This window comes from Cygnus olor, chromosome 2 (genome assembly GCF_009769625.2).
Source record: "Cygnus olor isolate bCygOlo1 chromosome 2, bCygOlo1.pri.v2, whole genome shotgun sequence".
Lineage (NCBI taxonomy): Eukaryota > Metazoa > Chordata > Aves > Anseriformes > Anatidae > Cygnus > Cygnus olor.
Genome location: NC_049170.1, coordinates 109,157,245 through 109,184,328, shown reverse-complemented (window position 1 = coordinate 109,184,328; position 27,084 = coordinate 109,157,245). Strand labels below are relative to the sequence as shown.

The following is a 27,084-nucleotide window of genomic DNA, read 5'->3' as shown; positions in this document are numbered from 1 at the left end:
GGGGGGGGGGGAGGGGGTGAGTTTGGTTCACAAACTTGCCAGCAGTCCCAAGGACAATAAACAAGCGTGAGCCGGCTCGTACGTAGAGGGGAAAATCTCTTCAGCTCCCTGACATGTCTTTTGTTAACTTCCCGTAATTACTTTTTTGGCACGACCAAGCCTTGGGCGCTCAAAACACCAGCCCGAAGAGTCAGCTCTCACAGCTGTGAAGCAGGACTTTAAAAACAACCATCACAGAAAAAAAATAGTAATATTTTTTTGAAAAAAAAAAAAAAAATCGCTCTCACACGCCACCTATGAGTCACCGCTCCCTCCAGAGACACAACTCGGCTCTCAGCGTTAAAAATATCCGAGCCTTTTCCTTCCGCGCTCCTACCGTACGGGGAAGGAGGGAGGGAGGGGAAGGGCGGCGGAGGGCTGCCCCCATAGCTCCCCGGCACAGAAGGGGGACAAAATGGAGGCGGCGGGAACGGGGCTCGAAGGGCGCGCACCCCCGTCCCTCCACACACAGCGGCCAGCGGAGGGCGGTTGGCGGGCGGCGGGCAACGGCCGGTAACGGCCCGGCGCTGCCCTGAGGTACCGCAGCCCCCCCGGCCGGCCACCAGCCACCAGCCCGGGGAGAGCCGCCAGCCCCGCGGCGGGGCCCCGTTGACTGCAATTGCTCAAGAGCCGCACGTGTCCCCCGTTCAGGATGTAACAGCTGTTTTATCTCCGGCTAGGTCGCTGTAATTACGCTATATAAAAATAGTTACGAGGTGCCGGGGAGGGCTCGCTGTTAAAAAGCGCCGTCGCTTCCTCTTCTGCCGTGAATGCGCGTTTGTGTGGACGGCCGAGCCGGAGGGAGGGGGGGAGAAGCGAGCCCTGTTTTCGCCGTAGGAATTTATTATTTCATCAGCCGCTTAAAGCGCTCGCTCCCAGCCCGACATGCCTGCCCCTGCGCCTCCTCGTTCACAAACAAGCGAGCACGTGGCTGCGCGGCACTAAAACAAACACACGCACTGCCCTGCACAAAAACACACCACATCCGCACGCTTTTGTTTTTGTTTTTTTTAATTTAAAGGTAAGACGGCTTGTTTTACTTTTCACACTAACTCCCCCCGTACGCAGTCCCCCCCCCCCCGAGTTTCGCCTTCGGGGGCGCGGGCGAGCAGCGTGAGCGGAGCTGGTGCTGCGGGGCCGAGGGCTCCCGCATTTCTCTCGTCTGGGAGAGAAAATAAACTGTTGCTGCACCACGTGCTAGCAGCGATGAGTCAAGCTGTGAGACTTTTCTTTCAAGCCGTGAGCATGTGTCACGGCAAGATCCAGCGGGCCGGGAGGGGGGAGAAGAAAAAAAAAAAAGGAAAAAAGAAAACAACCACCTTTTGTAAAAATAACCCCACAAAGGGGACGCGCCTTGGCAGGGAGGGGTGCTCCTGCTCCTGCCGTACACACTCGCCTTTCTTCTCCTCTCTATTCACACGCAGGAGTGGGTGGTTCATCCGGCAGCAACAGGAGGAGGCTAGTCAAGGGCAGCTGTCAAAATCTGCCCCCCTCCCGCTCCTCGCCCCCTTCTCCTTCCAGTTTAACGATCAAACGGCTGCCTGGAAGAAAGGGAGGCACGGAGGGCTGCGTGCGGGTGGGGGGGCACCCCCCCTCGGCCCTCCCCTCCCGCCTGGCGGAGCCGCAGCAGCCGGCAGGGGAGGAGAGAGGCGGCCGGGGGGAGGAGGAGGAGGAGGCAGCGCCGCGAGTGCTCGCGTAGCTCCGGGTTACTCTTACTCACTGCTGGAAGGTGGGGGAGGGTGCACTCGTGTACCTTTTCCTCCCGTGCCTTTTCTCACTTTACCAAGCTGGGGCCAATCACCGCCAGAAAGGAACAAAGGGACGGGGGGAGGGAAGCCCACCCCAGCCACAGCCGCCGCCAGCGAGCCCCCGGGGAGGCAGAGCCCCGCGGCTCCCGCTGACAGCACCGAGGACCCGGCCCGAGCGCCTGGCACCGCGCTCCTCGCCTGCTGCTGTTGCTGCTTCGTCCTTCTCCTCCTCCTCCTGCTCCTCGCCGAGTTTAAAAGGGGAGCAGCGGCCGGCCGGCAGAAACTTGGCTCAGCGGGCGGCTGCGCGGCGAGTCCGGCGGCAGCGGCGGCTCGGTCCTCGCCGTCAAGATGAAAAGTAAAAAAGGTACCTGCGTGCGGGGAGAGAGAGAGGGGGGACCCCGCGCCCCTTCCCCCGGCGGGGGCGGCTGTGCTCGGTGGGCTGCCGAGCGGGACGGAGCCCCTCTGCCCCCCGGGGCCGCCCTTGTCCCGCCGCGAGCCGCGCTCGGTGCCGGGCTCGCAGCCCCACGCGGGTGCTGCCGGCGGCTGTCACAAGCCTGCCCCGCCGCCCGCTCCGTGCCGCGGCCAAGTTTTGTGCCCCCTCCCCGGCCGCTTCTCGGCGGTCTGGGCTGAGCCCAGGGGCTCGGATCGGCTCTACACGGCTCGGCTCGGAGCGGGGCAGGCTCTGCCGCTCTTTGTCTGCAGTGTTGGGACGAGGGGCTGCGGGAACTTGGTGCCTTCTTCTGCCCTTTCATCCCTTAAAAGAGGGCGAAGAAGTACAAAAGTTTGCACGCGGTTAGGGTTAAAAGGATGAGGAAGACGCACGTTACACCCCTCCCCCCTTTGCAAAAACGAGGCTTTCTGGGTTTTCTTTGTGCTGTTTACGAAAACTTTGCATCGTGGTGCCCCTTCCCCTGTGCTGTTCGCAGCGCCCTCGGACCACGCTTTGGGGCCGGCCGCGTGTGCCCCGCGTTTTGGGGCCGGGGCGAGGCTGGCAGCGAGCGGCTGCCCCACGGCTGTGATTCACCACCTTCGGGGTGTGCTCCCAAAGCGCTCCCAGGCCACCAAGTGCCCCGTGGTGGAGGGCCGGGAGGGGGGACCAAATCGCTGCCCCACACTCAGGCTCTTTTCCCCCACCATTGCTTGTTGATGCCCCCGGAACGGGCAGCCCATACGTGCAGGGCGAACACCGCGGGGTGTTGGAAACGAGGTCCCCCCCCCCAGAGGGTTTCTAACCCTGGCGAGCGGCTTGGGGCTTGCACACAAAGTGAATGGGGCCACAAAGGCGCCCCCACTCCTGCTCTTCCTTGGGGTGCCCAGCCCCACTGTCCGCACCTGGAGGCATCGTCGCCTTCGGGGGTCTCCGCCTGGGACCCTTAACCCCGCTGTAAGCAGCGATTTTTATTTTTTTTTTTTTGTTGTTGCGTGGTCTCACTGCATTAATTCAGCCCGGTTATTTTTAGGACATTCCTATGCTCCCTATTTGCACAGCAGTGGTGAGCTGGTTTCCTGTCTGCTGTTGCTTCCATTGTTCAGACTTCTCTCCCCGAGGGCAGCTGCTGGTTGCTGAAATACCAAAACTCCCTGCACTTTCGACTGTTGTTCTTGCCACCCCCGAAATAAATGTGTGTGAAAAGTGCTGACGTCGTTTCTAGGTATGCGTGTGTGTGTGTGTGTGTGTGTGTAGGTCTTTGTGTGCGAGAGAGGGAGGCAGAGCTCCGCTCCCCGGGCTGCGGGTTTGGGGCTGGAACAATGGAAACCACGCAAGGTGACGGGCCGGGGGGGCTCCCGAGTGGGGCAGGGGGCCAGGGGCTTGCCTGGCAGAAAGGAAAAGGCAAGGGGACGGGGATGGAAACTTTCAACCAGCCGTTGGGGCTAGGGTGCCTTTGTTTTGTTCAAGGTTGGGCTTGTAGTTGTTTGGCACCTCCTGGCATTCGGGGCTGGCTCAAGAAGTTTCAAAGAATGACTTTGTTTCGGATTCCTTGCTCGCAGTCCTAGAAAAATCCTGTTTAAAGGAAAAAAAAATTGTATAGCGTAGCCAAGTCTGGCTGCTTTAGAAGCAACAGAGCTCAAGCTGTGAAATACAGAGGAAAACAAATAAGCTGGTTCCTCACTTGTGAAACATACTCAAAGGAAAAGTGTTTTTTTTTTTTTTCAGTGGAAATTCCCTTATGCATTCCGTAATTCTTGGTTGCTTATGAATAATTCTAAACTAATTTACTTTGTTGGGCTTTAACTTCACGTTAAACTTTAGTTCGTGTTTTTTTTTTTGTTGTTTTTTTTTTTCCCCCCTTTATCAGCCTGTGGGTTAAAACCCCGAGGACTGTTCTGTGGATGGTTTCATTTACAAATAATAACCTGATAGCAATCACACGGAACACACTCAGCTTGTTAATGAGCCGATTTAGAATACAGTCTTGCAAAGGCACAGGCGTACGTTCAAGTTTATACATGTGAGGAATCCTACTGAACTCGGTTACGACAGGATGGGGGCCTTAGATGGGAGCTAGTTCTGCTTATCCGTGCTCATAAAAATCCACCTTAAGTTCACAAAGCACCGACGGGGAGGGGTGGGAGCTTTTCCCGAAGGTGATCTTTGTCGGTTCCCTCTCTGGAGGGCAGAGATTGTTTCTTGTGGTATACTTTGTCCTGTTTTGAATAGCAATTGGCCTGTGCCACTTCCTCTGCGAGGCTCTTCGTCGACACAATGGGATGGTGGTGGGTTTCTTCCTGGTAGCCTGGATTTTTAGTTTGCTAACTCCTGTTTCATCTGCTTCAGCCTCTCCAAATGCTTTGCCCTCCCCCTCGAGTATTTCAGCGTGCCTTCTTAGGAAGCAGTAGTTCATTTTGAAACCAGTTTCAGTCATCGCCGTACTTTTTCCCAAGCTGTTCACGGCTGGGTGTGGGGCTCGGGATCGTGGACGAGACCCTGGGTGTAATCTGCCCTGAGCTGATTACAGGAGGACCCGTAAAGTCTCCGGGTTGTGATACCATGCAACGCGGCGTTCAGTCATGTATGTGACTGCAGCTGGGAAGCCGGGAGGATAAAGTAATTTATTAAGGAGGGATGCTGATCGTGCAGTCCTTGAGTCATTAGTGGCACGGACCGCTTGTCTGTGGCAGCGGAGACCTGGGGCTGGGACCTCTGTGAGCGAACTCATGCTGCTTTGGTTTAGTCATATAAAAACAGCTCTTCTGTTTAGATTAAACATGTTTAGGAGAGGACAGAGCGTAACCTGACGCTAGCCTGCTTTTCAGATGACATAAATTAGTAGGTCAGCTGGGGCTACTCGGCATGTCCGCGGGCCTTTATTCTGGGTGTAAATAACAGTAAGCCAATGGTCCAGTGGTGGAGCCTGGCCAGAAACCTTTTCGGTTGGGCCCTGTTAAAACAGGAAACCAGCAACGAATAGCCTGATTACTAACACGGAGGAAAAACAAAGCTGGGTTGTAATCAGCAGGAATGCTTTAATGAAAACAGAGCCTTGACAGCAACAACGTGGCTCCCGTTCTAGTAAAAAAATATCAGCTGGGGCCGTGCGAGATTTGTAGCCAGGACTTCCTGTCGCTGCGCCGCACGGGAGTATCTGCAGTTCAGAGGGCTGCTGCTCTATTTAAATGAGGAGAAGTTGTAACGCTGGGTTTCCTGCTTAACCCGAACCTGCTCTGTGTCACTAGCTCACCCTGTCAATTAATGGGACACACCGAGCAAGCCGGTCAAAGGGCAGCTCTGCCGTTGACTCATTCCTTGCTAGGTAAGCTACGGTTAGTCAGACGGCAACTTTTACTTCAGAAGTGCCGAGGCTGAAGATCGTGTTTGCAAAACACAGAGGGCTTTTCATGCTGCTGGCTTCGAGGCAGTTGCTTTGCCACTTTTTCGGGTGGAAAAGAGCAACAGTTTTGTACCGAGTTTTGCTGCCGAGGCAGTTTTCTCTAAGTCAGCGAAGCTCCAGTGGAGTGCTTCAGCCATGCGTTAGGTCCTGGAGAGGTCATGCCAAGTGGGGTGGTGATGCATGTCTGGAGGACTTCTCGTTACGCCACGTAAATATGGCTCACAAACTGTTAGACACCTCATTTTCTCTTAGGAGTAGTTTCTTTGGCTCCTCTCCCTTCTTACTTCCAGTCTTCACTGTTTGCCTGTCCCTGTCTTCCAAAGTCCTGTCTCGCTGCCTGTTAAATTCAAACACAAACAAAAAACCCAACCCACTGAAGTGCTGCAACGCTTCTAGTTTCAGACAAACAAGAACAGCGCATTTGAAAACGTTGTCTGAATAATCCAGGCTAGTTTTAGCACTCGATGTAGAAGCTGCTTTGCAGAGCCATCACGTTGTCTGTGAGTGATCTTTGTTCCAAGAAGTGCTCCAGGATCCCATTGTGCAAGGCATGTTCTCAGGTTAGATTGCAAGCATGACAGCACTTTGCATGAAGCTATTACCAATAGAAAAGAGTTTGCTCAGAATCATTTAAAGCAAACTTGACATACTTTCTATGTGAATTAAGAACCTGTTTACATAATTTGGGGGTTTATCTTGTGTTGGGCATTTAAATATTTTCCTATTGTTCCTGCTCCACGACTGGATAATTTGTGGCAAATCATCCCAGGAAAAATACGTTATGTCAGTTTGGTGTTTGTCAGTTCTGTAAATCAGCAACTGAGAGAATGAAAACAATACTGAGTTACTGAAGTAACCATGCCAGACACTTTGCAGATTGATCATCCTACTGGGAATCCTTGCACGTCAAAAATATGCATTGAAATCTGGACAACTTAAACTAAATGTAATGATTCTGAAGCTACTCGTAAATAGGAGGAAGAAAGAATAATTCACCATGTCAGCACTGGCTGCAGTTTGAAAGTGGGGGGGAGAGGTCCTTCCCCCACGCACATCGGGAAGTGTGGAGCAAAACTTTCACATACAGCCCTCTCCTTTTATTTTCCTTTCCTTTTTTCTTTTTTAATAGCTTCATATAGTTTTACACTTTCACAGGCACATGGGTTATATTTCAGGGCTGACTTTCTTTCCTTAAACAGAACCTTTGAATTATGGGTAGTTGCCCACATAAAATTTTGACTTCTGACATTTAACTTGGTTTTACTATTAGTGTTTTGCTGTTATGAATGAGCAAGTTCCTTCTTCCTCCCCCTTCCACCCTCCTCAACATGAAATGCAAGTTTGAAACAAAGCTTATTATGGGCTTCTTGTACATTTTTTTTCTAGAAGAGGCTTCTGAAAACCAGTATATTTTCACTTGAAATTAGTATTGGATTGCACTATTTGAAATGTGTGTTATCTTATATAGATTTATATGTGGTTTTATAAGATTTCAAAGTTATTGGTCAGCTTTACCTGGTGCGTATTTAAAGTTTTCTGTGTATTTTGAAGTACAACTTGTTTCATCAGTGACTTATATATCCTATACCAAAGGAGTAGAATTGTAGTCTTCTTAGCTATTGGCTGTTAAGTACTTTTATTTACTTTATTTTCTTAACATAGCTTCAAGTAGTGAAGCAGTAAATAGTGGTGCGTATATAGAAAGCAATAATCAATTTCTGAAATTCTTTCTTTGTGTTGTGAAAGAAAAAGGCATGCAGTTAACTTGTAAATCTGGAGACGGTAATAAGTGTAGCACAGAACATGCGCTTCCACAGGTTGAAATATGAAATGAAAACCCTGAAGTTGGGGGGAAAAATAAAGAGGATGCAGTCAAAGTGGTACATTACATTTTTATTTTTAAATAATTGAACTTGTGCATGAAAGAACTGCAATTAAATTTCTGAAGTCCAGATTTGGTTATACTAGTGGACTTTTACCTGAGTTTAGGCACCTGGTTCTTTCCTTTTCCTGCACTTTTTTTTTTTTTTCTAAATGAAAGTCCACGTGAGGATGGAGGCAGACGCAATCCTCCCTTTTTTCTTTTCTTGCTCCATTAGTTGTTATAAATAGTTCTGGAATGAACTATTAATTCATAAAAGTCTACAAGCCCTCTCTCCCATGAGGGGAAGCATCAGCGTTTTAAGGAGTAATTAAATAACCCATCACTTGAATTGGGTGTATGGTTTTTCAGTTTTTGTCTGTTGGTCATTTGCCCAGTCACTGGTTATCCTTCAAGAGAAGAGTGTTGGCTGCATACCACAGCAAGCAAATTTGGACAGTATTGGCATTAGATAGCTTCTGTCTGATAACATGCAGCAGATAAAAGGTTGCTAAGGGAACAAGAAAATGAGGGTTTACAGAGAATTCCCTTAGGAATGTCGCATTGGTACTACTTTTTGTTCGACTGACAGAAAAGCTACAGCTTGACAAGTTAAAGCTACAGGATAAATCCTCTATAAAGGCTGTGCCATGATTGATGGTAAAGGTGGTTAGTTAATGTAGTAAGTGTCTGAAACATAAAATGCTGGAGCTAAATAGTTTACTGGGGTAGGAGGCTGATGGTGCTTGCCTTTTTGTAATTGCAGGTGTAGTTGCAATATCAGGCAGCGAAACAGAGGATGATGACACTATGGATGTCCCCCTGGATCTTTCCTCATCTGCTGGCTCAGGCAAACGGAGGAGACGTGGCAACCTGCCCAAGGAGTCTGTCCAGATTCTTCGGGACTGGCTATATGAGCACCGATACAATGCTTATCCTTCAGAGCAAGAAAAAGTGCTGTTATCCCGGCAAACACACCTTTCCACACTACAGGTATTCAAATAAAGCAGTCCTTTTAGTTTTGTTTAAAGGAGCTGTTTTCTTATTAATTTACCTGTTGTCTAGTCAGTGATGTAAGTATTTATACTCTATGTGACGTTTCCTTTTTTTTTAATCAGTACTCACTCTTCTCCTGACAGTTGTAAGGAGAAATACAGATGAATTGTGTGTTACGGTGATCTTTGTTTACTGGGAATAAAATCAGTTCTTTGGGAGAACAGACAGTCATGAATTAGAACATGAATGCTAATTTTCGCAGAATTGGGGCCAAAAAGACAAAGTGTCTGTATAAGGTAATTTATTGTGAGGAGAAGGGATTAATTTGTCAACAGACGTTTTATGGTGATCGATGCACAGCTGAGTATATAATTCCTCGCTTCTAAAACTGCAACTTGAGGCTCATTCCTGTAGAACAAGAATATTTATAATTATGTGCATGACGACTTCCAAGTAAGATCAGTGGAACAACCTGTATGGATAGAGCTGCTCAAGTGCATTAGCATGGGTGCGATCAGGCTTTTATGTGGTTGGTTTTGGATTCTCACCTTGAGGCTATACCGATGGCAACTGTGAGGTCCCCTGTACGTAACATCCTTGTCTTCCATGATCTCCTTTGGTGGAAGAGCTGTGAGCAATTGCCACTTCCCACCTCGTGAGAAGGTAGTTGAGGAGGACTTGTGCAAGTCCTGGTTTGGTGTGATGCTAAATATAGAGTGCTTGTGTTGGCTTCTGGGCTTTATTTTTTTCCAGATTAGTTCGTTAGTACAAATTCTGTAATTGGCTGTGAAGTAAAATTTCCTTTGTGTAACATCATAAAGAAAACCTTCATGTAGTAAACACAAAAAAGACGTTAAACTATAAACTATCCTGTATCGCCCAGGAAACTGGTTTGATATTTAAACAAGGCCAAACTTAAATGAGGTAATTCATGTTATGTCTGTCGACACAGTCAGTTGAACAAGGAAAATCAGTAACTATTTGTGGGAGGAGTGGCCCTCTTCAGAGAGAAAAGGTTTTCCTGTTGTTAATTAACCTAAGCGCTGGGAACAATGGCTAATAGATTAATGTGTGTGCACAGAGTTAAAAGGTAAACCTCTGGGCTGAGGCTGGCCGTCTTCAGATGTCCTGGGGCTTTCCGCAGAAGGAGTGGGGAGCTGGGGGTAGAGCGGGGACAAGGGAAAGGCCTTAGCCAGGCGTGTCAGAGCTTGTCCCATGGCCTCCTTTGTTCTGCGGTTGAGGAAACTGCTCAAACTGCTGGGAGGGAGTTATTAATCTAACCCAACGACTCTAGTGGCACATAGTTGGAAGTGAATGAAGGTAGAAATTAAGATGTCCTTGTATTCCCAGGTCTGCAACTGGTTTATCAATGCACGCCGTAGGCTCTTACCTGACATGCTGAGGAAGGATGGCAAAGACCCAAACCAGTTCACCATCTCGCGGCGAGGTACCAAGCTTCCCGAGGGCGGCCTGGTGGAGTCCTCCATGAGCACAAAGACCTTCATTCCCCTGCTGGAGGAGAGCGCCTTCCTTCCTGCCGCCGCCGCGCTCAGCAAGACTGTGTCCTCATCCAAGCCTGCGTCCCCGGGATCGGTCCTGGCTCGGCCCTCGGTGATTTGCCACACAACTGTGACTGCATTGAAAGATGCCCCTTTCCATTTTTGCCAGCCAGCTGATGTAGGCCAGACCACGGACCTGCAGCAGCCCCCAGCCAACGCCTTCACAGACAGCTCCCTCTCCTACCACGAGGACGCCTCTAAACTGGGACCTGGTGCGAACGCGCAAAGTGGGCTCTTTAACACTCCTCCTCCAACCCCACCAGACCTTAACCAGGATTTCAGTGGATTCCAGCTACTGGTGGATGTTGCACTCAAAAGGGCGGCAGAGATGGAGTTGCAGGCAAAACTTATGGCCTAAATCCCCTTCCCTCTCTTTCCCCATCTTTTTTTTTTTTTTTTTTTTTTTTCCAGGCAGGGATCTAACAGCTGTGTGGTTATTGCCACCCACACAATATCAAGAGACTTAACTGCATTATTATTATTTTTTTTATTAATCTTATTTGCACAAGGGATTGCTGAAATGAAGCTTCCTGTCACTGAGATGGTCTTCAGTGGAATACGGTCATTCCAAGATTACAAACTTAAAGCTACTGTAGAAAGAAAGGATTGTGTGTGTTTTTTTTTTTTTAATGTTTCCTTTGTAGGTTTTTCATAATGTGAGATGGTTCCCAAGATCATGTGATTTGTTTTTGTTTCTTTCAGACTGTGCAATATCTAGTGATGATATAGAGTCTTCTTATCATTCCCATGAGGAACAGAATATACCGACACGCTGTCTAAAGTAAATTTTCAATTTTTTTTAACAATACGAACTTTGGATGATTATGCTTTTTTTCCCATAATGTAATAAAATATTTTCTTTAAAAATGGATTCACACAGAGTATTTTGTTGAATACAAGCTTTGCAGAAAACACAGCTTTTCTCCTGAAATAAATTGAAGTGAGAAGTATCGTACTGGCTTTGTTTGGTTTAGAGAATTACATTAGCAGTTTCTGTTAACCAGATGTTCAAAGGAATGCTGAAAAGTGGGCTCAAAGTACCTGACAGTGTTCTGCTGTGTTGACCTTTCTAATGGGGCCAAAGGGAGCTGTGTAGTCAACTAGCATTAAATTTCAGGGGGATGTCTTAGGCCCCTCTCAGAGTTAGAGCTTTTTAGCTCCTAGAAATACCTGGGTGATGTGACAGCTCATGGGGACATATTCCTGAGGTTGGGGTCTTTGTGATACAGTTTCTAGACTTCAATGATGACAGATTTTGAGGGGGGCAAGAGGGGAGGTGTTACTTTTTCTTGGACTATCAATAGCAAGATTTCGACTTCAATTCTAGTAAATAGGAGAGGGTGAATATTAGGTTGAAAGCTGTGTTCTGGGAGCCAGGTCTTTGAGATACTTAAAACACCAAACAAGTAGGTGACAAAGATTTAGAAGGGGGGATCCTTGCTGTAGGTGGGTGTATTCTGGTCAATGGATTCCAAGTTACTTTTCAGAAAAGGACTTTGGCTACTGAAAAATGTGAAGGCTTGCAGCTGGCATTTCAACTTTTCTGAATGTCAGTCACCCACCCTCATCCTTCTAACAGCAGTGAAATAAGAGATGTCTAGGGAGAAAAATCGGTTGTGGCTAATCCTTAAAAACAAGCCGGTTGTCTGCCTGGGTGATTGGGGGAGGGTTTTGTTAAGCAGGAGAGCTGGCAAATGTGGGGATATTTTTACGAGTAGAAGACTGCAATATGTATATTGTGATGTGTGTCTTTTGTTCGCTTTTGCTGTGGCCTTTATTGTCTGGTGGCAGAAAACTGGAGTAGTGTTTGGAGTTTTACTCAATTTATTCCTTCCTTAAACCTTCAATTTATTTATCTATTCAGTTTCTAAAAAAACAAAACTAGTTTACTCACGTCTGCACCAGCTTTGGTAACAACACAGGGTTGTCCTCATACACTGTATGAATATAGAATCAGGTTCTGAATTTAAAAAAAAATACTGAATTAAAGCTAGAAAAAAATAGTTCTGAGCATAGCCAGACGTGGTTGTAGACTTTGTCTTAAAGGAATACCATGTGAATCCAGAAAGAGCTGCAAGTCCCATCCCTTTGTCTAGACATAACGTGCTTCTAGACTACTTTTCTTGGAATACCTAGGCACATTTTTATTTTTTTTTTAATCAGAGTAGGCTTTTGTGCAACTATGGGGTCAGTGTTGAGGGAAAAGTGGGGGAAGTTGAAGAAATCCTTTTGTGGTATAGATGCTTGCTCTTAAAGGGTGCTAGAGACCCAAAAATGGAGCGTCATCTTTGGTAAAGATTTGTAAGATGTTTTCTTGTCCACATGCAACAAAGAATTTATTGCAACACTCCTTATGCCCATGCCTCAGGCAACTGGCTAAGAAAAAACAACCTCAAGCAAATATTTTTGCCATGTGTTTTTTTTTCTTGTTGTTTTTTGTTGTTGTTCAAAAGCAGGTTGCCAGTGTGCTGGGGGGTAAAAGTGGGGGACCAGATCATCAAAGGGCATTCTCAGAGATAATTACTCTTTACTATGGTATTTGAAATTTTAAAAAATCAGTGTTTTTTTGGGAGAGAGGGAAATTTGCTTGTTGAGCTGACCAGTTCTGTAGTTCCACCAGAACAGCTGCAAAAATGTAGATAGGACGAGGAAGAAAACCTTGCCATTCAAGTTTTTCATTTAAAGTAGTAAGCCTGTGGTCGTTGCTGTTATCGCTGCTGGTATCGTTCGCCATTCTTCCACACAAAGTGACATTAGCGTAACAGAACCAAAGTCCTCCCCTTGCTATGAGTGCTGTATTTCCATTTTGCTGACACTTTTCCAGGGGATTTCACTTCTGACCGGTTTTGCCTTAGGCCTTTTTTTTTTTTTTTTCTTTTTTTAAAGTTACTTGTGTTAAGGCTATATCTAGGAGTTCAGCTGTAGTCATAAGCCAAACCCCTTTGGCTGAGTAGCACCTGGCACCCAGTGAAATGGCTTTTCTCTACCCTCAGGTGTTATTTAACTTGGAGGAAGAAAATGACTCATATTGAGTACCCACTAAAATAATATCAAAAGGCAGTTTCTGCTTTCCTGTAATCTAGCACTGATAGTTTTGGTTCAGGCTATTGAAGTTTGCCGGAATCTATTCTTTCAGCGCTGAAACTTGAAGTTAACTCCAGATAAAAATTATCGAAGGTAGATTTCGGGCATCAGGCGGAGCTAGGATCCAGAATGAGCAGGAGTCCCAACAACTAACGAATCCAAGCCTGCCTGTGCCAGCCACTCATCCTCGTGAGAACAAAGGGAAAGTTTATTTCTGGAAGCTCGTTTGGCCATGGAATAGGAAAAGAAAAAAGTAGTGAAAAGAAGTGGCAGTGACAGTTTAGCTGTTTTTGCTGCAGCGATAAACTTCATTGCAAGGCGGCTGTGTCAAAAACCAAGCTCTGCCTGCAAACGCCAGCTGGGAATGACCTGCGATGCGGGGCTGATACTGCCGTGCCGTGCTGGGGAGTGCGTGGCCGGGAAAAGCCTGAGTGACCTGGGAGGCATGACAGATCTCCGCCAGCTGAGACAGCTCGCATGCAGACTTAGTCAACCTTGTTTTCCTGGCTTTTGCGTCTTGTAAACAACACTTGGCAGCTGTGTGTGATAAATCCCTGCTTGCAGCGAAGATGATTACTATCAGGAGGGGATCTTGGGGCCGGCATTTCCCCATGTGTGCGTGCGGGGGGGAGGCATCTTGTGGGATGCCGGGGGGGCTGTAGCATTGCACACACACCTCCTGGCTTCTGCCATGAGCTCAACGTGTGTGTCCGTAAAACCATCAAAGAGCTGCATCTGGCCTCGTGTACTTGGGGAGGAAAGATTTCAGGGGTGCGGGTGCTAACCTCAGCAGGAAAGGAGTGGCAGAAGAAAGTAGGTAAAAGCTGGAGATGTGGCTGGCTTGGTGAAATAGCTGGGGGGAGGGGGGACAGCGATCACAGTTTCCCTCTGGGAGAGGAGGAAAGTGGAAATCCAGCCTCCTGGAGCCCCTCACCAGCCCTCAGCTCCTGGCCGACAGCACGGAGGCTGCTCTGTGCCACCCGTCAAGGTGAGTTTTCACCAAGCATTTTTCTTGTTCGCACTTGAGAGCTGTTCCTGTAGTACTTCCTAGCTCTTTTAAAGTTCATTTGGGTTTTCTTTTTTTTTCTTCCTCCTCTTGGCGTATTGCAGTTGTCAACTTTCCCCGTGGCTTTTGCCAAGTAGGGATTATTGGCACAAACACAGTGCGTGTTTGCTTCTCAGGACATGACTTGTTTTAAGTCTCTTGTTCAGTGACTGCCTGAGCTCTTACGTCCCTGTCCCATTTCCCTAGGTTAGCAGGCTCTTCTCCATCAGCTCCAGTGTCCGGACTAAGGGGAAAGAGCTTAGACGAGCCACTCTCTAGCAAAACGTCACTTAAAGCTGTTGCTGTTCCAGACGTAGTAATTGCATCCACGTGGGCTGTGTGCCATTCAGTGTCTGCTCTGGTCTCTGTCATGACAACGAGTGCCTGGAGATTTGCAAACACAGAAAGTCACAAAAAGCGATTATGGCTGCACTACCGAGCCAAAACTCTTGACTGCCTTCTCCATCCAAGTTCTGCACCCGTGGCTGCTGACAGCACAAAGCTGTAGCATTCAGCAATTTTGCTCACCTCTCCCTTTGAAAATGCAGCTTCACTTGCCTTCCAACTCACCTTTCCAAAGCTTTCTGAAGGCCTTGGCATCGGGACTACCCCTGGCAAGTGTCACCAGGCTGGCTACGTAGGCTTGCAGACTGGGGTAGGCACCGACAGCAGAACTGCACACCATGGTGTAGCACCGCCATGCGGCCCCGCTACCTAACATGAATCCCAGCTGCCTAGGCTGGTGCAGGCCTGAGTAGGTCACAGCTGCCTCCCAGCTCCTCCCTGTGCCACTGGAGAGCAGGGTTTTGGTCAGATTTCATGTGTTTCCACTGACAGACAGAAACCTAAGTGTTGTTGCCCTTTCAGCTGCTTGCACCGATGTGTAACGAACCTGTAGACGTGTGTACAAGCAGCAGCGCTTTGAAACCGTGACTTAACTGGGTGCCTGTGAGGATAGGCTGACTGCGTGCAGCTGACAGCTGCCTATCCCCGTTAGTGCTTGGACAACTTCTCCAAGACCGCGGCCCGCGGCTGTGGCTGTTTCCTCCAACTGCAGCCAGCCCTGGGCAGTGAGCCCTGCCGGTAGGTGTGCGGCAGCATGAGCCTCTCGCAGCAAGGAACTTGCCTGCGCATTTATGAACCCTGCACGTGGTGTTTGTTGTGAGCCTTTCGTCAAATCATTCAGCTGACAATGAAGAGAACTGACCTGACGGTGGCAAGAGCCGTTCAGTCTGGTGCTGTGGGTTTTGCAGCAGGTACATACATTTCTGTGGCTTCTCTGAGTCTCTGCATCACTGCCATACAGCTGGGGAAATGCTGCCCAGGCAGAGGTTCCTGGAGCTCCTCCATCAGTGACATACAGAATCATATTTATATGATCTGAAGAGAAACCAAAGTATTTCATGGACTGGAAAAGCTCAGCTACTTTTGGAGAATATTAATCTTTATCAGTAGTAAGGAAATAATTCCCAATTGTGAGGCCTATGAGTGCTGCCAGTATAGTATTCAATCAACATTCAGAAAACATTCTGTCTTGCCTCTGAAGTCCCTGCAGTCTTTGGCAAATTACATGTCATGTGCCTCAAGCGTGCTCCTGCTTCCTCCACTACAAATGAACAAGTAAGGCCAGAGAGACTTATCTGTGTCCTATCTAGTTACAGCATAAAAATGAGTATTTTTTCCTCCTGCAACTTCGCCTCTAGTGTTCTAGGTCTTTTGCAGGAGCAAAATTGTTTTCTGTTTATTGGTGAATACACTTTAGTGTTTGGCTAGGGGCTTTCGGCTTTTGACCTCTCTTCTAGAAGCTGCTGCTGGAAAAGACACTCTCTATCATAATTTGCCACCAGCTAATAGATTTTACTAGAACTACTTTTTACTTTAAAAAAAAAAAATCACTCGACTGATTGTGGGAAGCACATGATGGCCTCCAGCTTGCTTTTGTGAATCTGCGTAACTTGCCTTGGAAGAAGTTCTGGACAGCAGACACATAACTGATGGTAAGGATCACAACAGTTTTGCAATTTTACTGAGTAAGCATTCAGCTGTTTTGCCAGAGCCTGTAATTTCACTTCCTTTTCTAGCGTCGATGTTCTGATTGCCTGACCTTGTGCTGAATGTCTTATTTTGTTTTCTTGTGTACTTCTAGTATCATTCCTTGTTTGAACTCTCCCTCTATCGTCTCTGTCCGTTTGACTTGACAGTGCTTACATAATGCTATGCGTAGCCCATTTAAGTAGGTTAGAGATTATTTTGACTAGTTTTGTACTGTTTGGAAAGTCATCTGATCCTTGCTAGTCCACTAAACTAACCACAACAACAAATCTTCCTCTGATGCAAACGAACCAACTTCTGTTCATGAGAGAACGCACATCTTCCCTGTGTAGTCTGGCTTTTTTTTTTTTTCCTAGCTTCTGCTTTCTGTGCTGTGGTAAACATAAACCTAAAAGAAGAGCAATTAGCAATAAAATCCATCAGGTGTTTTTAAGAACCGAGGAGCTTCCCCAGGTGGACTTCCCAGCAGGTGAGGTATGAAGCAGACCTTCCTCTGCCAACCTTAGCTAAAGGTTAGTTCAGGTTATCGTATAAAATGCTACCTAGGCAGTTGCTGCTGTAACTCATTCTTCATGTTCAATTCAGCTGGCTTGTGCTCAGCCAAGGTATTTTCAGTGATACGCTGCCAACTTTCTACAAAGGCTTCCTCAAAAGTTTTTCTCCCTTAGCTGGTGATACATGGGAAAACCTCCTGTAAATATCTCCTTGTAGTTCGTAGATTTACATCTGCAAAGCACATACCGTGTAGTAAAGCTACCAGTCCCTCCACCTGGACCCCCTTGCTCCTGCGCAAGCAGCTTCAGCCAATTTAATCTCCGTCATCTCCTTGCCCTCACTTGGGGGCAAGAGGGAAGGTCTTGCCCACCCTCTGAAGGGAGGGTGGCATCCCCTACTATCTTCTGGACCCCAGGAGGGGGTGATGGGGGCACCTCTCGGTGGGAGAGTTCCCACTCGCTCCTTCCCCTGGCTGGGAACGTGGGGGCAGGCAGGAGCAGTGTGGGTCCCCTGGCCAGCGAGCAGTTTCTTGAGCTCCCTCTAATTTAAACAAGCAGCATCCATGGGGGTTGGGGGTGTGCGTGCATCATTTTCCTTCCTATTTACACCCGTAAGCAGCAGGTATTTCCGCTGTGAGAAATTTCCTTCCAAGCGCGGTGATACAGAAAGCTCAGGTTTCCTCCCACGGGGTCGAGCGAGTGAGGCGGGCAGCACGGATCAGCTGATGCCCGCGTTAGTCAGACTTTCTGCGTCTGCCTCAAAAAATGACTTGCTTGTGGCTCTGCCGAGGCAGGAAATATGACCCTGCTGGCCGCTTTGCTATGCTTGCTGAACCTGGAGGGAACTTGCTTTCAGCCCCTTTGTTCCCCCTCAGATTTGCCTTCCATCCTTGCCTTGCCCCAGCCCTCCTTCACGTGCTCCCGGCTGGGCATCGCCTGCAAGGCGCGGGGAGAGCTGCAGCCCCGGTGCATCGCTTGCGCAAGGGCGAGGCAGAGCTCGCTGTGCCTCCCTCCCTGCGGGATGCGCTTCCTCCCGAGGAAATCCCCCGCTGCGAGGCATCCTGGGAGCCCGGCCCTGCGGATTTTAAAAGGCAGCCAGAAAGTGCTGCCTGGTACCGGAGGACACCTATGGGTGTTGAGGAAGCCCTAGGAAAGAAGCAAACGTTTCAGTTAGGGATAAGGAAAAGAAAAACACGGTCCTTCCCGCTCCTCGGCTCTGTGGTTTGTCTGAGCTCACTTCCTTGGGATACATCAGGGTTTGATCTGTAAAAAAAGATATCTAAAAACGTGTAAAATCTTAACTGTTCCGGTGATGGCAGCGTAATCTGCCTTTGATGACGTAAATTGTCAAAGCACAGCTCTACCTGCTGCCCAAGGACTGCAGGAAATGTCAGGCACTTATGCAAATGTATAAAGGAAGGGATGCTTCGCAAGGCTGGGGGGGGGGAGTCGGGAAGATGGCTCTTGCTGCAGCTTTCGGTTCGTGGATCACAGCTGGATAGCTCAGCAAGCCTGGCTCTTCTGTGTCACCATTCTGCAAGTTCCCAGGGCTCCTGTCCCTGCTGTGAGTGTGTCCCCGAACTGCTCACAGCCCAGTTGTGCAAGCCTTGGGAGCTGAGAGGTTTCCAGAGCTCTTTTCATGAACGTTGGTGGCATTTACCAGTGGAGTCAGCGAGCTGGGTCCTTTGGCTGCATTTTTTCTCCAAACAGCCACAGGGACTGCAGTGTTCATGTTTTGCCTCTAAATCCCCATGACTTTGGCCAGTTAAGGGATATTTGCACGTGGGTGGGTGAATCTGACAGCAAGAGACAAAACAATTTCTTTGAGAACCTTGAGGGGAGCCAAGGCTGCGCCAGAGCCTGACCAAGGCAGGAGGCAGCAGCAGCACAGCGGGGCACAACCCGCAGCTGGGGAGCTGTCAGGCAGGACTTTAACTCTGTGCAAAATGGGAATTTTCCTCTTTCCCAGATTTGCAAAAGATTTTGCAAACCCTCGTGAGAGACAGTTTGGGTATAGCGTGGGAGTGCATCCATCACTGCGTTCACAACAACAGCACTTTGTAGCACTTAAACCAGATCCTTTCCCTCACCTTTATTATTTTTGGTGCACAAGACGACTAACATGACACTGGACTCTGGTACTTCACCTGACTTACTTTAATTTGTGTGTTGAAGAACCTGCAGAAAGATGTCAAGAGAGCAGGATGAGCCCTCCATTGCTTGGTTACACCGACAAGACACCTCTGGCAGCTGTGCTATGCCATGCCTGAGGATACATCCTGCTTTTAGGGCAGGCTCCATCATTTTTCCTAGGCTGCGAGTGTTGCACAGGTGCAGAACAGCTTGCAGAAGAATGTGGGGCAGCGCTACCGAAACTGGGTGCAAGTTTGTTGTGCTGGCTTTGTTTGTTTTTTTCACCTCAGCGATAATTCTTAACCAGCGTGCAATCTCTGTTCTATGTACTTTACAGCTCCTCGTGATTTACTGTGATAATCGAGAACTTAAAACAGAAGCCCGGCCCTGAACCTTTTCACTACAAGGAAAACAGGACCTTTGCACTGTCGGCTGAGCTCAGAGCCTCCATCCGTGGCTCAGCCTCTTCTCAGGTGCAAAGAGCCCCAAAGTCCACGGAAATCAAAGTCATGCTGATGGCAGAGCGTTTTTCACTGAAGTAGGCGGAGACCAAGTGCTTCACTATGACACGAGATTTCTCGTGTTGACCTCCTCGTAAAAAAAAAAAGAGAAGGCACCCAACTGGTGGAAACAAGACTCTAAATGCCAGGATCACCAACAACATGCCAGCCATGGCTCAAAGTACAATCCGTGATGGGTAGGTGCTGAAACATTAACCAGACCTTGGGAAAGCGTCTGTAGTTGCCGCTTCGTGTCCACAGCAGCCTTCTGGCAAGCTGGGAGTGAAGGCTGTGCTGTTGCTGTGCCAGGAGAAAGGGCACGGCGGTGTTTGCGCAGCGCAGCTGGACTCGCCGGTGATGGCCCCACAGGGTGTGTGTGTGTGTGAGCGTGTGTGGGGTGGTGTCAGGGGCTGTAGTGAAAAGGTACGAGCTTTTCTGGAGGGGGCCAGCATCCTGAGCCTCCCCAGATGAGCTGCAGGTTGTGGGAAGCATTAATAGTTTATGAAATCGAGGGCTGCGATGGCAGGGGCGAAGGGGGATGCTGGGGATGCTTTTGGGCTCACACCTCGGAATCTGGATCTGGGTCTGGATCTGGGTGATGGTTTTAGTATTTATTTTATTTATTTATTTATTTTTGCCGCTGGTGAGCTGTTCTGGAAATGAAGTGAGGAGACACAACAAGCCAGCAGCCGTTCTCGACTGCGTGAGTGTTGTAATCGCATTGCTGCTCCCTGAGCTCAGCTGACACCAGGTACAGGTAAACATCCCTCGCTGCCTGGATGGGTGACAGTACATAAATCTTGGGAGCACTCTAGGGAATAACAAGTCTTTTGCAACTTTGCCTTTGAACTCCGAAGGAGTTGTGTGTGCTTGGTTGATAGACGGCGGCGCGGCGTGGCCCGGCCGTGCGTGATGGGGCAGCGCGGCTCCCAAGGCCTACCAGAGGCCTCGTCCTCACCCGGAGGAGGGGACAGCCGAGCCGCACACAGGTCTTGACACCCACAGCTGTAGAAGCTGCCACCTCCTTTCCGAACGTGATACCGCCTGCACGGAGCTGGCCTGCAGTGTTTTCTGAAGCTTGGTGCTGGGCCAAAAGCCATTCTGCAGTGCCTGCCCATGCCATATAGGTGTGTAATATTAACTTACCTGGTTTCTGCTGCAGGCTCCTCCACAGCTGCTAACGTATCTCCACGTGTTATCAGTACGTCTCTTCTACAGACTTCCTCAGACTGGGTTTAAGGGACAACGTGTTCCTGTTCGGGAGAAGCAAGGGGATGTCCTGCCCTGCTTGTGCTGAATCACTCTTACCTGGCAAGGGCTGGCGGAATGGCGAGGCCATATTTTATTGTAGTGTACTACAGCTGCAGAAAAAGTATTGGATTTGGGGTTTATATCAGACAACTAGTTCCTGGTCAGGTTGATGAAGTCTTTAGGTGGAAGACTTTGCCTTCATATCTCTTTGTAAAACAAACGCTCTCTGAGTAGTGGTAAAAGGACAAATGTGCTCAGTTGTGACGCTTTAAATCATACAAACCATTACCAAAGACAAATGACAAGATCACAGGAGGTTACTCTGGTGCAGGGCTCCTTCCTGGAGCAAACACCACGAGACACAATCAACATTCACACGGCGTTCAGCCCACCACAATGCAGCGCCTCCAGCTGGGTCTTTGGAGGCGCGCTAGTAGGAATATTAAATCCCACTGAACACCTTCTTATGATATTCATAATTTAACAACAGCCATGCACATGTGTGACCAATACTGTGGACTGTGACTGTGGGGAACCAGATCCAACCCCCCCAATGATGCTGAGGGCTGTGCCACGACCCCTGCTCAGCCCCTGCTCCTCTTACCATGGTTGCACCGTGGTGGCTGGAGCCCTCTTAGGTGCTGTCAATATTCATCAGAAGCAACTTCTTAGAAGGAGCGATGTGGGAATAAGTGTGTTACTGTGTGAGCTGTCAGCAGATGTGCAAAGGACTTTTTGTATTGAAAAGGTGAAAAGAAAAAAAAAAGCATTAAAAATATCATTGCCATGTTGCCCTCTGGGTTTACGCAAATGTGGCACAGAGAAGAATTAGGCTTTTGCAGTTTCATGTTTCCTTGACCTTTTGAGAGAGGAATTAAAAATCAGATCCAACTTCTGCTCCCAGTTACAATGCTGAAAGTCCAGAGCAAATATAATATACTGGCTCCTGAGGTGTGGGAGCAGAATTTCGTCTTGCCTATTGAAAAAAGCTGAAAGAGAGATGAGATATGAAGAGGTCTGAATAAAGGCTGGATCATCTGAGCGCTAAACCTCTCTCCCAGGTGGGTGCAATTACTGTGGGTGCAATTGCTGGTGTGTAAGCAGATTCCTTCACCTGCACTGGTGGGGGTTCTGACTTGGGATCAGTGCAATGTAAGGAGAAAATACATGTCTCCTCCAGCATGATGTCTGCTCAGTGTGCTGAGGAGCGTGCCGTGGGAAGAAGCTCGCAGCCAGCAGCATCCCTGCTGTGACGCAGCTGCTGGAGCCCGGTGGTGGTGGCCGTGCCTGCTGCAGCAGCAGCAGTGGGGCAGACAGAGAAGCTGTGCCAGCACCCGTGTCGCTTGACACTTAGAAAGCCCTCGACCATTAACGCTAAGCTCATGCGTGCTGCTTGACATGAAAACATTTCCAGTTAAAGATAATTTCAGACTGTCGTTATATTGACTTACGCGAATGTTGACAAACAAAATCTGATTGGATTACGCTCTAATGACAAGCTATGCGTGCTTCAACAGGTTTTCTTTGTTTTGGCTTGGCTTCTTGAATTTATTTTCAGCCGTCCACTGCTAAGATATGTTTTTGTTCCGAGAGGACAAATGCAGTGGGGGGCTGCTTCCTACCTGGAATCTCGACATTGCCTGGGAGAAGCTGGCTGCCATGAATCATCACGGTGATGCTGTACAGCACACACACAGCTTTTTTTTTTTTTTCCCCTTTTGGAGACAAGCACGTGGCTATTAAACAAAGGACAAGAAGTGAGGGGAGTACACTGCAATTTGCTAATGTGTGGCTGGGTTCCCAGTTCCCTGTGCATTCTTGCAGCCAGACTGCAGTCGTCATGATGCTATTGCCAGGAAAGATGTAAACAAAAGGAAACTCTCTCTGTCAGTTGAAACATTAGGTTAATCGTGCAAAATAATATTTTGTAGTCATTCAGGTCGAGCCATACGCTACCTAGTTATCAAATATGCTATTCGTTCTATACAGATACACAGCTTCATTGGCATAAAGCACCAGTTTTTACATGTCTTTAAATCACAGCAGTATTTACTATGTGGTGAGTCAGGGCACTGAGCAAGGCCATCGGACCCTGTCATGCAGGACTGTGACTTAAAATTCAGGTGCTTTAGGCATGGCTCTTTTGGGATCACTTGGAGATTGGCAAACAGACGTTTTTCTGTTGAAGTAGTTAAACGATCACCTTTATGCCTCAGCCAAATTTCACAACTGGAAATTATTCTGGGGTGAAGTCTCTTTTTTTCCCTAACACTGCAATCACAGCTGCGAAACTTCACTTAAAATCAAAGGCCGGTGTTTATTCTGGATTAAAACAGCTGCTAGCGAGATGGGAACAAGACTCAAACTCTTCTTTCCCACCATGAGGGCTTACCCAAGAGCAGTGACAGCCATGTACCAACCTGGAACTTTTAACTTACATTATTTCTGTTAAACCTGCGCCATGTCCTTGTCTAGTCGGCATCTTTTCAGCTGTGTGTGATGAAGACCTGCCCCGTGCAAGCCCTGGTGTTGTCCACGGACTTGCATCTCCTGTGTCTTCAGCTGGGGTTTAGGGAGCTGCTCGAAGGCATGATGCTGCCCTGACACATTTGAGGCTTGCAAATGGCGTGGTGTAAGTAGTAGTCGTGGTGGTACTGATGCCCTGGGAAGGGATGTCAGATACTCAGAAACCATTTAACGAAATGTTGCTCCATGATGGGAAGGAATTTTCACCTTTAGCTGTTGCTACAGACTGTGACAGCAAACGCTTTTGCCACAGATTAAATTATTGCAGCTTTAATGCTGGTGTCCACCCTCTTCTGCCCCATCCTTCTCCTTCTTTCCACTTTCTCCTTCCCTAGGGCCAATGGTGGGACTCCCTGCTGCAGCTCTCAGTGCTGCAGCCTGTGCTCTCAGTGCTTGTTTTGCCCCAGTAGCAAGGCTGAATGCCGTGGCAGTTTTGCTGCATCATCTGTGAACTGCCTGGACAGTGTCAATCTTTTACCTTTCACTGTCAGTGACTGTGCAGAGAGACGAGGAATGACACACACTTAGGTGCATCGGATGTCTCCATCTCCCCTTAGGCCTAGGGTAGATGTGATTTGCCAGCGCTAGCTACAAATTGAAGAAGTCTCAGTATTTTATTTTTTTTCCATGTGATAGGAAAGTTTTCTTCCTAAGACTAGGAAAACAACTGGAGCACCTTGAGTTATTACCATGAACACTTATTTCACCACCTTCCCCCACTGAAAAAAAAAAAAAAAAAGAAAAAAGAACATGCTAGAGGATGACAAATAGCACAGCCCAATTCATGCAATGCATTAACATCTCACTGCTACACACTTTCTGGAGCATATACAACAAAAGAAGGAATGATTACAGTTCTGGTTCAAGGACCACAGCAATCCAGCGCTGAACACGCACTTGTGAAGCAATTCCAGATTGCAATTCTGAGCACCGATAGCCAGTACAATAGGAAAAATAAGCCACGCTGTATTAAGGACATGCCTTTGATAATTCTCTCTTTATAGCTAAAAGCCAGGGATAGCTGGTAGGCTTGGCATCCCGCTGGGGAAATGGGACAGTTGCACAGGAAGGGGTTGCCTTTTGCCATTTCACATCTACGCTCCCAATTTCCAGCCTCCAGCCTGAACCCTGTGCCTCAGCACGCAGCTGTTTGCACAAGTGACTTATCGTGCCTCCATGAGATACCTGGCCCACAGAAAACATCCTTCTCACTGCTGTACTGCTTTAACTCCTCGCAAGGCCCATCCCCTTCTGCGAACCTTTGACAGCTTTAAAATGTCGCAGAGCAGCAGCTTCCTGGGGACGCTCTGGGGCTGGGCATCCTCTGGATTCTCCGGCGGCGCTGAAGCACTCCAGCATTTCTCTTCTTTGAATAGAGCTGGCAAAATCCATAATTGCTTCCATTCTGCTTGGCTGGGAAAGAGAAAAAACCAGGCACCCCACCACGGGGACTGCTCAACGCAGACAGATACGATGGAGGCCCCTGCACCAGGGCTCACCCACCAGAGGTGATGGCCATCCTCAGGCTGGTTGTTTGTTTGTAAGTTTGGTTCTTTTCTGTCTGTATTTTCTCTCTATTTTTTTTTCCCCTTTCATGTTTTTTTTCTTCCCCTGGGTGGAGCAGCACCGGTGAGGTGATGACTTACCTGCCACAGCTTGGGAGATAGCGATCTTGAAGACAACGTTCACACAATGCCCCAGTAGAGCTTTTCTGGCTCTGATTTCTATGATTATGTTGTTACCGGATCAGTGAAGAGAACCATGAAAAACACAATTACCAGGAAGCCCTGCTCCTTTCCTTGTCTCTTTGTCTTGCTGCAGATTGGGCATGTGACTCACAGAGAAATAGAAGACTGGCTGTATTCGTTTGTATGACCCAAAAGGGTGCTGCCTGCTGATCAGACCCAAGCGTGGGAAAGCCTGGCCGCTGGCTGAAAAGGCCGGTCACGTCATGTTTTGCAGCTGGCATTCAAACGCATCCTGGTGAATCAGGCGATAGCAGCTACCTTTCCTGCTACGACGGCAGCTGAGCAGGAGCAGAGGCGCTGCGAAAACCTCCCTCCTGCATCAACAGCACGGGGAAGGGAGGAATGAAGGTTGTGAATGAGCTTGGTGTGGCAGGACGGCAATTTTTGGGGGCCTTTGGCGTGGCACCAGACTAAAGGGAAAGGGGACAGGCAGGCTTTGACTGTGGGTGTTGGTGGCAGTCTTGCTCAGTGCAAACCCACCTGCGCATCACGGGCTGCTCGGGCAGACCGTGGCTGTCCCCTTCTGATGCACAGTGGGGAAGGAGAACCTCGTGGGCTGACTGCCACTCCAAGTATTATGAATTGCTATCAAAAAATATTGTCTGTCTCCAAGTTAGCACAGACTCAGCAGATTCGATGGGCGAGCATGCTCCAAAGGGATGGTTAAAATGTGTTATTTGCCTATTGCGTGCTGCAAAAATAAATATCCAAAGCATGAGAGAACAAACTTTGGCAGACAAAGCGTCAACAAGCTGTGTTTGTGGGGGAAGGCTCATAATTTGGAGGGAACGTTGAGCTGGAAGGGAACACTGAGTATAAATAAGGATAAAGTTTACCTTAAGCAGGCATGAAAGGCAGGGCTATGAGCCACAGCTTGGACTTTGCCATTCTTCCAGTGAGACAACAGTCTGTAACAGGTCTGCTATCTCGTGCTCTCTGATGTGGCCTCACTGCAGAAAGATACCAGCCACTGCAGGAAGGTTTTTAAATAATAAGGCTTTTTTTTTTGGGGGGTGGGGGGGAGGGTGCACCCCTAGTTTATCAGTTTATGAGTGACCAGGGAGACTGTGAATTCCCGCAGATGAAAGGAAATCCCACTGTCAGATCTTAGTAGTAAAACGTGGTAAAACTTTTAGCTGAAGTTTTGCTGCCTCTAGATCACGAATCTTTTTGATCTCCCTGGGTCTCAAGAGTGGACAAATGGTACATGGTGCATCGCTGGCATGCTATTCATATGGTTGTGAGGCTTATAGACTGAAATATGTTAAAATGCCAGCATTTGCTGGTACAGCCGAGGGCAGTAACATCATCTGGAAACACTGCTACAGGATTTGGTGATTGTTGTTATTACACGGACTGGGAAAAACCCAGCCAGAAGGCAAGGTGAAAGGAAGCCCAGCCACTTCTGCTCAGCACCCCAGAGATATTTCGGCCATCCCTGGAGATGAGCATGGCGCTGAGGGAGTTCGTGTGGCGAAACACAGAGCGGCGCAGAGCTGCTCCAGGCCTCGTTGGCCACTTCCCGCCCAACCTCTGCCAACCCCAGCGAGGTGTGGACAGCCCCCATGCAGAAGTGTCTTCGGAGGTTTTCCTGAGGATCAGGGGTGGGATGATGGCGATTTTTGGCCTGTGAGGAGCCCTGTGCTGAGGGCACTGCCAGGGCTGGCAGCACGGCTCTGCGCCCGAGACCTGGCAGGATTGGTCTTGGGCTATGAGCACTAAGAGAAAAACAGGCCGCTGGCTGGGCCTTTATCCTCGGCCACCTCAAGTGAAGCCTTTTGGCGGTTCCGGGAGAGTGAATTTGTATTGAAAACCCACAGCTCTTACAAGTAGTGCATTAATTATTTTATTAATTTGCTCTTTTTACATTATGGGAAACATTCATCTATTTACATTTTCCTGTCCACACACAAACTAGATAGATAATCCTATGAAAACCCAAATCATTAAGCCATAAAAACACTCTCCTCTGTCTAAAGGCTTTCAAATTTGTGTCTTTTGTTTCAAATCAAAAACATTTTTAAAATCACGTTTGGGAATGCAGGTAGGCCAGTGATTTACATTCCAGTTACTTAAAATATGCATTTGACCTTTTTCCTTTAAAAAAGAAAAAAAAAAAGGAAAAAAAAAGAAACAACCAGAAAAACCCAATAAATTCACAAAGATACAGTTCAAATTAAAATGATAGTGCACATCAAAGCATTAAGGGAACACCAAT

The 27,084-nt window shown here is 48.3% G+C and overlaps 1 protein-coding gene and 1 long non-coding RNA gene across 6 annotated transcripts; both read left to right on the top strand.

Annotated features, from left to right (window-relative positions):
- The first annotated feature begins 1,364 nt into the window (after window positions 1-1,364).
- Window positions 1,365-10,983, top strand: TGIF1 (TGFB induced factor homeobox 1). 4 transcript variants are annotated; one of them, XM_040550122.1, is made up of 3 exons: window positions 1,365-2,151; window positions 8,245-8,471; window positions 9,825-10,983. In XM_040550122.1, exons 1-3 carry the CDS (start codon window positions 2,136-2,138, stop codon window positions 10,389-10,391), a joined length of 810 nt encoding a protein of 269 aa, XP_040406056.1. In that variant the 5' UTR covers window positions 1,365-2,135; the 3' UTR covers window positions 10,392-10,983. The 4 variants fall into 4 exon arrangements, with proteins under 4 accessions (XP_040406056.1, XP_040406058.1, XP_040406057.1 ...); XM_040550124.1 differs by lacking the exon at window positions 1,365-2,151 and adding an exon at window positions 2,763-3,439; XM_040550123.1 differs by lacking the exon at window positions 1,365-2,151 and adding an exon at window positions 3,481-3,552.
- A 3,016-nt stretch (window positions 10,984-13,999) lies between these two features.
- Window positions 14,000-27,014, top strand: LOC121066509. 2 transcript variants are annotated; one of them, XR_005817806.1, is made up of 3 exons: window positions 14,000-16,159; window positions 19,179-19,538; window positions 19,990-27,014. It is a non-coding gene; the product is annotated as an uncharacterized LOC121066509 (long non-coding RNA). The 2 variants fall into 2 exon arrangements; XR_005817807.1 differs by lacking the exon at window positions 14,000-16,159 and adding an exon at window positions 17,244-17,929.
- Window positions 27,015-27,084: the final 70 nt, after the last annotated feature.

Bases quoted from the DNA above. Each gene is read 5' to 3' on its own strand.
- TGIF1 (XM_040550120.1), top strand. From the start codon at position 5,479: ATGGGACACACCGAGCAAGCCGGTCAAAGGGCAGCTCTGCCGTTGACT. The intron at 5,540-8,244 runs GTAAGCTACGGT...TTGTAATTGCAG, and splicing joins GTTGACTCATTCCTTGCTAG to GTGTAGTTGCAATATCAGGC. The intron at 8,472-9,824 runs GTATTCAAATAA...TTGTATTCCCAG, and splicing joins CACACCTTTCCACACTACAG to GTCTGCAACTGGTTTATCAA.